Source organism: Gymnodraco acuticeps, unplaced genomic scaffold (assembly GCF_902827175.1).
Source record: "Gymnodraco acuticeps unplaced genomic scaffold, fGymAcu1.1, whole genome shotgun sequence".
NCBI lineage: Eukaryota > Metazoa > Chordata > Actinopteri > Perciformes > Bathydraconidae > Gymnodraco > Gymnodraco acuticeps.
Window position 1 is genome coordinate 1 of NW_022990361.1, and position 12,768 is coordinate 12,768.

General features: G+C 44.1%; 1 protein-coding gene across 1 annotated transcript in view; it reads right to left on the reverse strand.

Moving 5' to 3' along the window:
* Window positions 1-389: 389 nt before the first annotated feature.
* Window positions 390-12,768, reverse strand: part of LOC117551354 (pleckstrin homology domain-containing family A member 6-like) — a gene marked incomplete at its 3' end in the record, with an annotated part of 73,169 nt that continues 60,790 nt past the window's right edge. Inside the window, 7 exon segments of the mRNA XM_034224203.1 lie at window positions 390-476; window positions 887-1,373; window positions 2,331-2,490; window positions 2,493-2,762; window positions 2,765-2,844; window positions 3,841-4,009; window positions 4,751-4,759. Of these exon segments, the coding sequence (XP_034080094.1) occupies window positions 390-476; window positions 887-1,373; window positions 2,331-2,490; window positions 2,493-2,762; window positions 2,765-2,844; window positions 3,841-4,009; window positions 4,751-4,759 (1,262 nt within the window).

Below are 12,768 nucleotides of genomic sequence, written 5' to 3' on the forward strand. Positions count from 1 at the left end.
TCTACAGCTTTAGAGTGTGTTAGATTAGATTAGAGTCAACTTTATTGTCATTGCACAGAGTACAAGGGTCTAAGACAACGAAATGTAGTTAGCATCTAACCAGAAGTGCAAACATGCATTAGAATACACTAGAGTCCACATCCCTAAGCCAAACCCTAACACAGCTGAACATCTGACAGGTTCGATACAGATATAGAGAGCCAGCTAATAAACCTACTAGTCCTTAGAGACTGCTGATCATGCTCACCCTGGCCTGAACCAATACCCCCCCCCCATTCCCCCTATTAAAAGTGTTGAACTGTTGATTCAACTGCCAAACTACTCTAGACTGTGCCTAGCACCAGAACTGTGTGTGTGAGTTATTAGTACAGCATATTGGCAGAACGTACCATTTTATTGTGGATGGAAGGGGATACAGGGTAGTTGTAGTGGTGTAATCCTTGGCTTAAGGACCTCCTTTCACCAGGGTAGTCATACTGAAGGAGGGAGGGAAGGTAATAAGGAAAGAAGGAAGGGAGGAATGGAACGAAGAACGAATGAAAGTTGTTAGAGTGGAGGAAGATGAAAACTAAATATTCATCTGTGATTCTCTCTTTCAGCCTCATTGACAATATTTGTATTCTGCTGAAGGGCCTTATGTCTTTCCCTCAATGAACGTTTTAATTTATTAGCTTTCCTAAACTCAAAACCTTCATTTATTGTACTAGGAAAACGTAATAAAAGCTTGTTACGATGAAATTAAGATATTGAATCCCCTACGCAAGAGTCGTGGATTTAACTAAAACCAATATAAGTGAGTTGTGGCCTGTGAAAATAAATGGTCTAGTTGTGAGGTGGCAGTTACTTCTACATCCACTGTATGCTTCTGCAGCGATCACTGCTTTACCTTTGGGGAGCTCAGAGACCTCCGCAGGCTGTAGACCGAGGGGTCAGCGTAGATCACGTCGTCCCTCAGCCGGGCCGGGAGCCGGTCGAAGTGAGCGGAGGGCGAGCGGCCAGGCGAGGCGAAGCTGTGCTGCATCGGGGAGTAGGGCCCCCCACAGGACGAGGACGGGGACCTGGGGACAGACCTGGAGCGGGGCTGTACAGACAGACGTCTCATGGATTTTTCCATTCCACCAAAGTAGGCCGGCCCCCATTGGTCCCGCTGCATTGGGGCTCCATACAGCTGATGGGGTACGTCCCTCAGTGAATGCCGCTTCTCCTCCACGGTCCAGCGTGGGTCGTATCCCCCCATAGCAGAAACAGAGCAGATACTGTCTGGTCGGACCCCTGGCGGGTAAAGAGGGCACTCCTCCATATACTGGGGGCCACCAGGGTAGCCATAGAAGTCCGCCAAAAGCCCCTGGTTTGCTGCGTAGTAATGAGATGGGCTGGAAGGAAGGACAGGAAGGTTTAAGAAATGTTTAGCCTCCGAATGAGACTACATGTGTTCTGTATCCTGAGTTTCATTTTACATCACCCTAACTCTACCATAACTTTTATTAACCTTTAAGTGAGTTTCATCACAGCAGTAGGTTTTATGAAAAGATCTGCTTATGATCTTTAAGTAGCAAAAACGTTCCAGTCCAACAGCTCCAGCTGGATTGATAGTCCCCTTGTGTATTAAAGTTGCAGGTTATAAACTGTGCCTGCGATTGAACCTGCAGTCACTTTGTGTGGAAATATTGTGCCACTATAACATCTTCAATAAGCCCAAAGCAAGTATTTTCCTGTCTTGAGAAAATATAAAAATTAAAAAAATTGATTACCAGAGACGAATAAGGGCTTTGAAAGTCTGTCAACCCTGAAGGTAGGTGCAAGGCCAGAGGTTTAAAGTAAGTACATTTACTCAAGTTCTGTACCTACAGTAAGTACAATTTTGTGGCACTTTACTTGAGACAAATATGTAGACATTATATGATTGTGAAATGAGCGAATCTATCATAAATATATCTTCATAATGAGTACTTTTACTTTTGGTACTTTAAATATATTTAGATGCCAATACTTTTGTAATTGACTTGAGTAACATTTTCAATGCAGGGCTTTTAATAGTAACAGAGTATTCCTACACTTTGGTTCTTCTACTTTTACTTAAGTACAAAATCTGAGTACTTCTTCCGCCTCTGTGCAGGGCTTTGATAATAATATTTCTAGATCGTACTGTATAAAAATTAAAATTAACAATCACATGCAGAAGGTGGTAGAATGTTGATATGATCACATCATTGTATAGGGCGCACAGTACAGTATATCCCAATGACCGCTAAAGCATGATCTGAAGCTAGGAGCAAGAACAACGCTGAGATAGAGTGTAGAGAGAGTGAGGGTGAGAGGGTCTGGTCTACCTGTTAAGGTCCTCCTCGGAGGCCATGCCTCTTCGCTGGTTGACCCAGTGTTGCAGCTGGGCCATAGAGCTCTTCCTCTGAGCCACCCTCTCTGGACCCGTCCTGGGCACGAAGCCCCTCCTCAGCACAACGTTCTCCTGCTGCTCCCTGCTGTCCTGCGGGGGGCATCCCCCCCCTCCGGGTGGCCCTGGGGGGCATGATGTCCAATGGGACTCCTGGATAGAGGGGGTTTGCTGTTCCGAGGGCCGTTGTTGCCCCATCCATTTGGATGCGGTCTTGGATGAGAGGCGGGGTCCGGACCTGTTCTCCCCCCTCCATCCTCACCTTCTCCTTGTCTTCCGTTATTATTTTTATCCTCCTGAACGGAGCAGGGGGTGGAGGGTGGGGGTGTCTCAAGGCTGTTGACCCCGTTGGCCTTAGGGTGTGGGGGGGGTCACTGACAGTATCATTGTGTGTTTGTGTGTTTGGTGCCTTGGTCACCATAGTGTGGTTTGGATCCACTGTGGGGTTTATTCTGTGAATGTGAAGAAAGAGTCAGAGTGGCCATTTGAAATCAGAAATGTAACAGCAGGTCAAGTATCTGATCAGTAACAATTTCTGTATTATATTATTATGAAATCTGAAATAGTAGACCATATTCAAGGAATAAGTATGATGTATAGAAGAATTGAAGCTGTAAATACCAACAACTGTCTTATTGCCCATTATTGCAGTTGATTATAGTCTTTCTGAAGCACCACCAGAGGGCAGCAACAACCTCAGAGTAATACTGCTTCATTCCTTTAAAGTGGACCTATCATGCTATATTGAAAAATATATTGTAGGGCCATACCTATATAAAACATGTCTGTGAAGTTTTTTTTCACAATACCAAACAGATCTGCAAACCCCTCTTTTGCAGCCCTGTTAGAGAAACGCGGATTTTGGGTCCTTAGCTTGAAGAAAAAGAAAGAAGAGGAGGCGGAGCTAATGCCTGATCAGAATTCTACCGGAGATAAAGTTAAATTCTGCTGTGATAAAACGCCATCCTGTTTAAACCACGTCAAGGATTATTGTTACAGTATGGAGCTGAAATGCTTTTTCTCTTGCAGGTTTATCACAAGGTGAGTTCCGTTGTTTATTTCCTGATTTTTAAACACATGTGCTCTCCAGTACAGGTTAGCTCTGAGTGTTAGCGAGGCTTGCTAATGTAACAAAGACGAGATTACGTCCAAAAACACGTCAGGCATTGTTTCTGATAGCAACTTTCTGTGGGTCCGCTGCCTATTTGACGTCAGTTCGGATGGAATCTGTATCCGCTCGTTGTACACCCGTTTTTAAAAGATTTGGGTACGGAGGAAAAGAGAGAGGGTTTTATTTTCTGACGCGTGAGTTCCCCGACGCACTGGGGACACAGTGCATTTTTGCATGATAGGTCCCTTTAAGATATAAATAGCACATACTACCATTAGGGGAGCACTGGCTCAAAAATAACACTTTTTCATGCGCTGTGTGTGTGTGAGAGCAGCACCTCTGTGACGGCTCACTGGGGACCGCTGCAGCCTGGCTCATGGCTCTGATCCACTGCTCCTGGTCCTCATGGCTGCCTGCGCTGAAGTAGTAGGTCCTGGTCCCAGCGTGCCCCGCCTGTATGCAAAACACAACGGGATCCTTTAGCTCCCCTTCCTCACCGTCCTCCTCTCACACCTCACCTGCGGGGGGAGACAAACAAAGGAAAGGTGAGTTAGTGGGCACACCATCAGGCTCCTCATCATACTCAGCGTCCCCATCAGCACCAACTTCACGACCTCATGCATAGAAGAAGCATTACCGATCGAACACTTTATTTGTGAACATCCTAGTGAGCACAACCTAATCACTAACTGCATAAGGAATAATGTGAGCACTACAGCTGCACAATTAATCAAAATTGCGATATGGACTAGTGCAATATTAATAATGATCCTCTTAAAAACACTCAAACGGCTCATTTGTATATATGTTTCAATCATAATAACCATAAAGTGGCCAAAAAGATCAATACCTCCAATATCTTGAATCGTATTGTAACCACAATATCAGTCAAAATGATCTCAATTAGTTATTTCTTCCAATTAGTGCAGCCATAGTGAGCACTGAACTACTGTAAAAGAAGGAAGTGCTTTTAAAGCTGTGATAGTCGTTTGCAGCGGATAGTTTGAGGGTCTGAGGATGGATTCTGTAGACCACAGATAAAAAGCATATTTAGGCATTTGTGATTTCTAATATTAGGCTGTGTAAATTCTGTTGACTATACAATAATACTTTTACACTTTACTGCATGCATATGGGGTAGCTGGGGAAATATGAGTCAACTACGTGACAAATAGCGGAACAGCGCTAAGTGAAGAGAAGGTGTGAACATTACTGCCATTGAGTTAGCTTACCATCTTTCCTCTAACTCCCACTGTCTCATCATAACCATGAGCAGGCACTACACCTTTTTAATGTACATCGATAGGAACGTTTTTATTTCCTCTATTTAAACGAAACCGTTAAAACCCTTTGTATCCCCTGCTAAGTTCTAACGCTTTGAACTCAAACAGCTTCTCAGTCGAGTTTTAGAACATTCTAGGGTTTGTAGTGTGATTACAATGGCCGTGTCTCAATTCAGGGGCTGCATCCTTCGGAGGCTGCATTTGTAAACCGCATACGTCACTTCCGCCGAAAGAAGACGTCCCAATTTAAAAAAAGACGAGACTCCTCCGAATGCGGCCCACGAATGCAGCCTACTTTTCCCGGATTTGAAGGATACATCTGATACACTCCGCAGCCTACCATATCCCAGGGTGCAATGCGCGCAGGGAAGAGGGAGTTTTTTTCAAATGAAATGGCTTCCAGTCTCCCCAGCAGAGTGGATTTAAAAGCAGCAGCAAGCGGAGGAATCACTAATAAATGTGAGTATTGGGTTTTAACTTACTTTAAATTAACTAACGTCACACACGTCAAACCCAAGGGGCATTACAACGTACATTTTTGTTAAATAATACGGATACATATGTGACGCTAACTAGCTAGCTGGACGTACTGCACTGTTGTTTACACTTATTTTTAATTAAATTCAGAAGTTTACTAAAGTCATACAGAGATCTTGGCTCTGTTATAGATAAGTTATACTTTATACATAAATAGACCAAAGTGAAAACATTTAGACCGGTATAGCCTACAGTGCGGTGGGATTTATCAAACGCTACCCTGACGTGTAGCTGCTGTTAGCTTTATTTATTTCTCTGACATTTTGCAATGTTTTACTGTTTATTAAACTTCGGGACAACATTACAACCTTTGTATTCAGCTCATGCTGATTTGAGGTAGAGCTAAAAAAAGCCTATTTTAAATATTTCCACCAGATTTAAAAGTAAAGTGTCTGGATCCTTTTCAGCTTGTAAGCTAATTTGCTAGCAGGCTACTTGAGCAGCGCAACCGAGCAGCGCAACCGTAAGTGCTCCGTAAGCTAGACCGTCTCATTGCGTAGGCCGCTCGGTCCAGCCTACCCGGTCTAGGTCCTCTGGGGGGCTGGGTCCTCCGTGGACCGTGTAGTACTCCGAAGGGTGCAGCCCCTGAATTGAGACACGGCCAATAAGACAATCACAGAGAGTCTCTTTGAAACGCACATTTGACAAGCAGTTGGGTAAACAACCCAAACAGAACCAAACGGGTAGAATGAATCCACAGGTAGGATATGCAGGACAGGAGACATTAGCATGCTTTCCTTACAGACAGGACAAGGAATATAAAGAAGGGTGGTAAAATACGAACACTGTACCTACTGTACTTTCTATCACAACGGGACACAGCGAGGGCCAGCAGAACTCACAGGGACGGACAGATGTGGGAGGGAGAGGACACAATGAAGACATGTTAAGGGTTGTGGTGTTAAAGGTCACAGGTCGCTGCAGGCTGTCAGGGTCTGATCCTGTGAGGCTGTTCCGTAGTGGCTGTCTCTAGAAGCATACTAACTGAATGAATTGTGTTCCAGGGCTGGCTCCCTTCTAAAAGTGATGGAGGACTTTCGGATAAATTATTAAATCGTTTTGGGTAAACTCTTTATTCACAAATTCATGTATTTAAAGGTCCATATTAACGTATGGAAGAATGACCACGAAATAAATACAAAATCCCTTCAATACACGACGAACAAGGAATACTCTTTTTTCATTAAAGGTCACCTATTATGCAAAATCCACTTTTTCATCACCACGTGTCCCCTCTTCTCCATGTCTCTTCTACATCAACATGTGTCCCCTCTTCTTCATGTCTCTTCTACATCAACATGTGTCCCCTCTTCTTCATGTCTCTTCTACATCAACATGTGTCCCTCTTCTTCATGTCTCTTCTACATCAACATGTGTCCCCTCTTCTTCATGTCTCTTCTACATCAACATGTGTCCCCTCTTCTTCATGTCTCTTCTACATCAACATGTGTCCCCTCTTCCATGTCTCTTCTACATCAACATGTGTCCCTCTTCTCCATGTCTCTTCTACATCAACATGTGTCCCCTCTTCTCCATGTCTCTTCTACATCAACATGTGTCCCCTCTTCTCCATGTCTCTTCTACATCAACATGTGTCCCCTCTTCCATGTCTCTTCTACATCAACATGTGTCCCCTCTTCTTCATGTCTCTTCTACATCAACATGTGTCCCCTCTTCTTCATGTCTCTTCTACATCAACATGTGTCCCCTTTTCATGTCTCTTCTACATCAACATGTGTCCCCTCTTCTTCATGTCTCTTCTACATCAACATGTGTCCCCTCTTCTTCATGTCTCTTCTACATCAACATGTGTCCCCTCTTCTTCATGTCTCTTCTACATCAACACGTGTCCCCTCTTATTCATGTCTCTTCTACATCAACATGTGTCCCCTCTTCTCCATGTCTCTTCTACATCAACATGTGTCCCCTCTCTTCATGTCTCTTCTACATCAACACGTGTCCCCTCTTATTCATGTCTCTTCTACATCAACATGTGTCCCCTCGTCTCCATGTCTCTTCTACATCAACATGTGTCCCCTCGTCTCCATGTCTCTTCTACATCAACATGTGTCCCCTCTTATTCATGTCTCTTCTACATCAACATGTGTCCCCTCTTCTTCATGTCTCTTCTACATCAACATGTGTCCCCTCGTCTCCATGTCTCTTCTACATCAACATGTGTCCCTCTTCTCATGTCTCTTCTACATCAACATGTGTCCCCTCTTCTTCATGTCTCTTCTACATCAACATGTGTCCCCTCTTCTTCATGTTCTTACATCAACATGTGTCCCCTCTTCTTCAAGTCTCTTCTACATCAACATGTGTCCCCTCTTCTTCATGTCTCTTCTAATCAACACGTGTCCCCTCTTCTCCATGTCTCTTCTACATCAACATGTCCTCTCTTCTTCATGTCTCTTCTACATCAACATGTGTCCCCTCTTCTTCATGTCTCTTCTACATCACATGTGTCCCTCTTCTCATGTCTCTTCTACATCAACATGTGTCCCCTCTCTTCATGTCTCTTCTACATCAACATGTGTCCCCTCTTCTTCATGTCTCTTCTACATCAACATGTGTCCCCTCTTCTTCATGTCTCTTCTACATCAACATGTGTCCCCTCTTCTCCACGTCTCTTCTACATCAACATGTGTCCCCTCTTCTCATGTCTCTTCTACATCAACATGTGTCCCCTCTTCTCATGTCTCTTCTACATCAACATGTGTCCCCTCTTCTCCACGTCTCTTCTACATCAACATGTGTCCCCTCTTCTTCATGTCTCTTTACATCAACATGTGTCCCCTCTTCTCCATGTCTCTTCTACATCAACATGTGTCCCTCTTCTCCACGTCTCTTCTACATCAACATGTGTCCCCTCTTTCCATGTCTCTTCTACATCAACATGTGTCCCCTCTTCTTCATGTCTCTTCTACATCAACATGTGTCCCCTCTTCTTCATGTCTCTTCTACATCGAATGTGTCCCCTCTTCTTCATGTCTCTTCTACATCAACATGTGTCCCCTCTTCTCCATGTCTCTTCTACATCAACATGTGTCCCCTCTTCTTCATGTATCTTCTACATCAACATGTGTCCCCTCTTCTTCATGTCTCTTCTACATCAACACGTGTCCCCTCTTCTTCATGTCTCTTCTACATCAACACGTGTCCCCTTTCTCCATGTCTCTTCTACATCAACATGTGTCCCCTCTTCTCCATGTCTCTTCTACATCAACATGTGTCCCCTCTTCTCATGTCTCTTCATCAACACGTGTCCCCTCTTCTTCATGTCTCTTCTACATCAACACGTGTCCCCTCTTCTTCATGTCTCTTCTACATCAACACGTGTCCCCTCTTCTCATGTCTCTTCTACATCAACACGTGTCCCCTCTTCTTCATGTCTCTTCTACATCAACATGTGTCCCCTCTTCTTCATGTCTCTTCTACATCAACACGTGTCCCCTCTTCTTCATGTCTCTTCTACATCAACACGTGTCCCCTCTTCTTCATGTCTCTTCTACATCAACATGTGTCCCCTCTTCTCCATGTCTCTCTACATCAACATGTGTCCCCTCTTCTCCATGTCTCTTCTACATCAACACGTGTCCCCTCTTCTCCATGTCTCTTCTACATCAACATGTGTCCCCTCTTTCATGTCTCTTCTACATCAACATGTGTCCCCTCTTTTCATGTCTCTTCTACATCAACATGTGTCCCCTCTTCTTCATGTCTTCTTCTACATCAACATGTGTCCCCTCTTCTTCATGTCTCTTCTACATCGACATGTGTCCCCTCTTCTCCACGTCTCTTCTACATCAACATGTGTCCCCTCTTCTTCATGTCTCTTCTACATCAACATGTGTCCCCTCTTCTCCACGTCTCTTCTACATCAACATGTGTCCCCTCTTCTCCACGTCTCTTCTACATCAACATGTGTCCCCTCTTCTCCATGTCTCTTCTACATCAACATGTGTCCCCTCTTCTTCATGTCTCTTCTACATCAACATGTGTCCCCTCTTCTCATGTCTCTTCTACATCGACGTGTGTCCCCTCTTCTTCATGTCTTTTCTAATCGACATGTGTCCCCTCTTCTTCATGTCTCTTCTACATCGACATGTGTCCCCTCTTCTTCATGTCTCTTCTACATCAACATGTGTCCCCTCTTCTTCCATGTCTCTTCTACATCAACATGTGTCCCCTCTTCTTCATGTCTCTTCTACATCAACATGTGTCCCCTCTTCTTCACGTCTCTTCTACATCAACATGTGTCCCCTCTTCTTCATGTCTCTTCTACATCAACATGTGTCCCCTCTTCTTCATGTCTCTTCTACATCAACATGTGTCCCCTCTTCTCCATGTCTCTTCTACATCAACACGTGTCCCCTCTTCTTCATGTCTCTTCTACATCAACATGTGTCCCCTCTTCTTCAGTCTCTTCTACATCAACATGTGTCCCCTCTTCTTCATGTCTCTTCTACATCAACATGTGTCCCCTCTTCTTCATGTCTCTTCTACATCAACATGTGTCCCCTCTTCTTCATGTCTCTTCTACATCAACATGTGTCCCCTCTTCTTCATGTCTCTTCTACATCAACATGTGTCCCCTCTTCTTCATGTCTCTTCTACATCAACATGTGTCCCCTCTTCTCCATGTCTCTTCTACATCAAATGTGTCCCCTCTTCGTCATGTCTCTTCTACATCAACATGTGTCCCCTCTTCTCCATGTCTCTTCTACATCAACACGTGTCCCCTCTTCTTCATGTCTCTTCTACATCAACATGTGTCCCCTCTTCTTCATGTCTCTTCTACATCAACATGTGTCCCCTCTTCTCCATGTCTCTTCTACATCAACATGTGTCCCCTCTTCTTCATGTCTCTTCTACATCAACATGTGTCCCCTCTTCTTCATGTCTCTTCTACATCAACACGTGTCCCCTCTTCTTCATGTCTCTTCTACATCAAACGTGTCCCCTCTTCTCCATGTCTCTTCTACAACAGTGTCCCCTCTTCTCCATGTCTCTTCTACATCAACATGTGTCCCCTCTTCTCCATGTCTCTTCTACATCAACATGTGTCCACTCTTCTTCATGTCTCTTCTACATCAACACGTGTCCCCTCTTCTTCATGTCTCTTCTACATCAACACGTGTCCCCTCTTCTTCATGTCTCTTCTACATCAACACGTGTCCCCTCTTCTTCATGTCTCTTCTACATCAACATGTGTCCCTCTTCTTCATGTCTCTTCTACATCAAACGTGTCCCCTCTTCTTCATGTCTCTTCTACATCAACATGTGTCCCCTCTTCTTCATGTCTCTTCTACATCAACATGTGTCCCCCTCTTCTCCATGTCTCTTCTACATCAACATGTGTCCCCTCTTCTTCATGTCTCTTCTACATCAAACACGTGTCCCCTCTTCTCCATGTCTCTTCTACATCAACATGTGTCCCCTCTTCTCATGTCTCTTCTACATCAACATGTGTCCCCTCTTCTTCATGTCTCTTCTACATCAACATGTGTCCCCTCTTCTTCATGTCCTTCTACATCAACATGTGTCCCCTCTTCTTCAAGTCTCTTCTACATCAACATGTGTCCCTTCTTCCTCATGTCTCTCTACATCAACATGTGTCCCCTCTTCTTCATGTCTCTTCTACATCAACATGTGTCCCCTCTTCTTCATGTCTCTTCTACATCAACATGTGTCCCCTCTTCTTCATGTCTCTTCTACATCAACATGTGTCCCCTCTTCTTCATGTCTCTTCTACATCACACATGTGTCCCCTCTTCTCCATGTCTCTTCTACATCAACATGTGTCCCCTCTTCTTCCATGTCTCTTCTACATCAACATGTGTCCCCTCTTCTTCCATGTCTCTTCTACATCAACATGTGGTCCCCTCTTCTTCATGTCTCTTCTACATCAACATGTGTCCCCTCTGCTTTCATGTCTCTTCTTACATCAACATGTGTCCCCTCTTCTTCATGTCTCTTCTACATCAACATGTGTCCCCTCTTCTTCCATGTCTCTTCTACATCAACATGTGTCCCCTCTGTGGAAAGAGACTCTGAACGTTTAGGAACAAAGATTCTCTCTCTTTTTGATCCATTTCTAATAAAACCTGGAAAATGAGCTGATCAGATTTTGGCCACTTTATGATGTCATAACGATGTGTTGTCTTGTGTAACCATTAGCCAATCAGCAACCAAGGTAACCTCCCCCCCCCCCCCCCTTATCACCTGAATCTCCTCTAGAGCACCATTGAGTTCTTTGTAACCAAATCTCTCTCAGAGGGGCGTGGGGAGGGGCTCCTTATTTTCATCTAAAGTAACAGACAGAGAATCAGCACTTTGGAAACAGGGCTGAAACAGAAGGGATTATGGGATGCTGCAATGATCTGAGACATGTTTTGTATAATGATTAATGAATAATTGTATAATATATTGATGAAAAACAGTATAATAGGGGACCTTTTAAAGGACTTATAGAGCAGACCCTTCCTCTTTGGTAAGAGATAATTAACTGTTTAAATGTCATTTTAGTTTGATGTTGCTGTATCAACACACAATTTGACGTTTCTTCTCCCTTCTGAATTGAGCCTTAAAGGTTTGTTAATTAGATACATGTATTACCTTATTGCTCTAACACAAAATAAAGAATTCTAATACAAATGACAGATAAACAGGAATGAGAGCAGCTCATGTAATGTAGCCCAATGATACCACAAGAGGGCAGCACAAGCAAAGCAGTGGGAGGGAGATACACTGACATACAAGGTCCTGGGGGGGTTTTCATAATGATGGCTCATCAGGTGGATCATTTTGATTTCATCTCTTTCTAATACAGTGCTTGCAAATACTCAAACAATGATATATAAACCTGTCATTTTAATCAGCTATTCAACAATAAACCTTATTTTATTAAAAACCAAAATGTTTAAAGATTATATATGTTGTGTGTGCCAGTGGTAACGTGAACAATGCTCCAAGTGTGAGACAGATCGGTCCATTGTCAATGGATGTGTGGAAGAAAGCTTAGTGTGGTGTGTGGTGTGTGTGTGTGTGTGTTGTGTGTGTGTGTGTGTGTGTGTGGTGTGGTGTGTGTGTGTGTAGTGTGTGTGTGTGTGGTGTGTGTGTGTGTGTGTGTGTGTGTGTGGTGTGTGTGTGTGTGGTGGTGTGTGTGGTGGTGTGTGTGTGTGTGTGTGTGTTGTGGTGTGTGTGGTGTGGTGTGTGTAGTGTGTAGTGTGTGTGGTGTGGTGTGTGTGTGTGTGTGTAGTGTGTGGGGTGTGTGTTGTGTGTGTGTGTGTGGTGTGTGTGGTGTGTGTGTGTGTGCTGTGCTGTGTGTGTGTGTGTGTGTGGTGTGTGTGTGTGTGTGTGTGTGTGTGTGTGTGTGTGTGTGTGTGGTGTGTGTGTGTGTGTGTGACAAGGAGGGGAGGAGCACACAACTAGCCCACAAC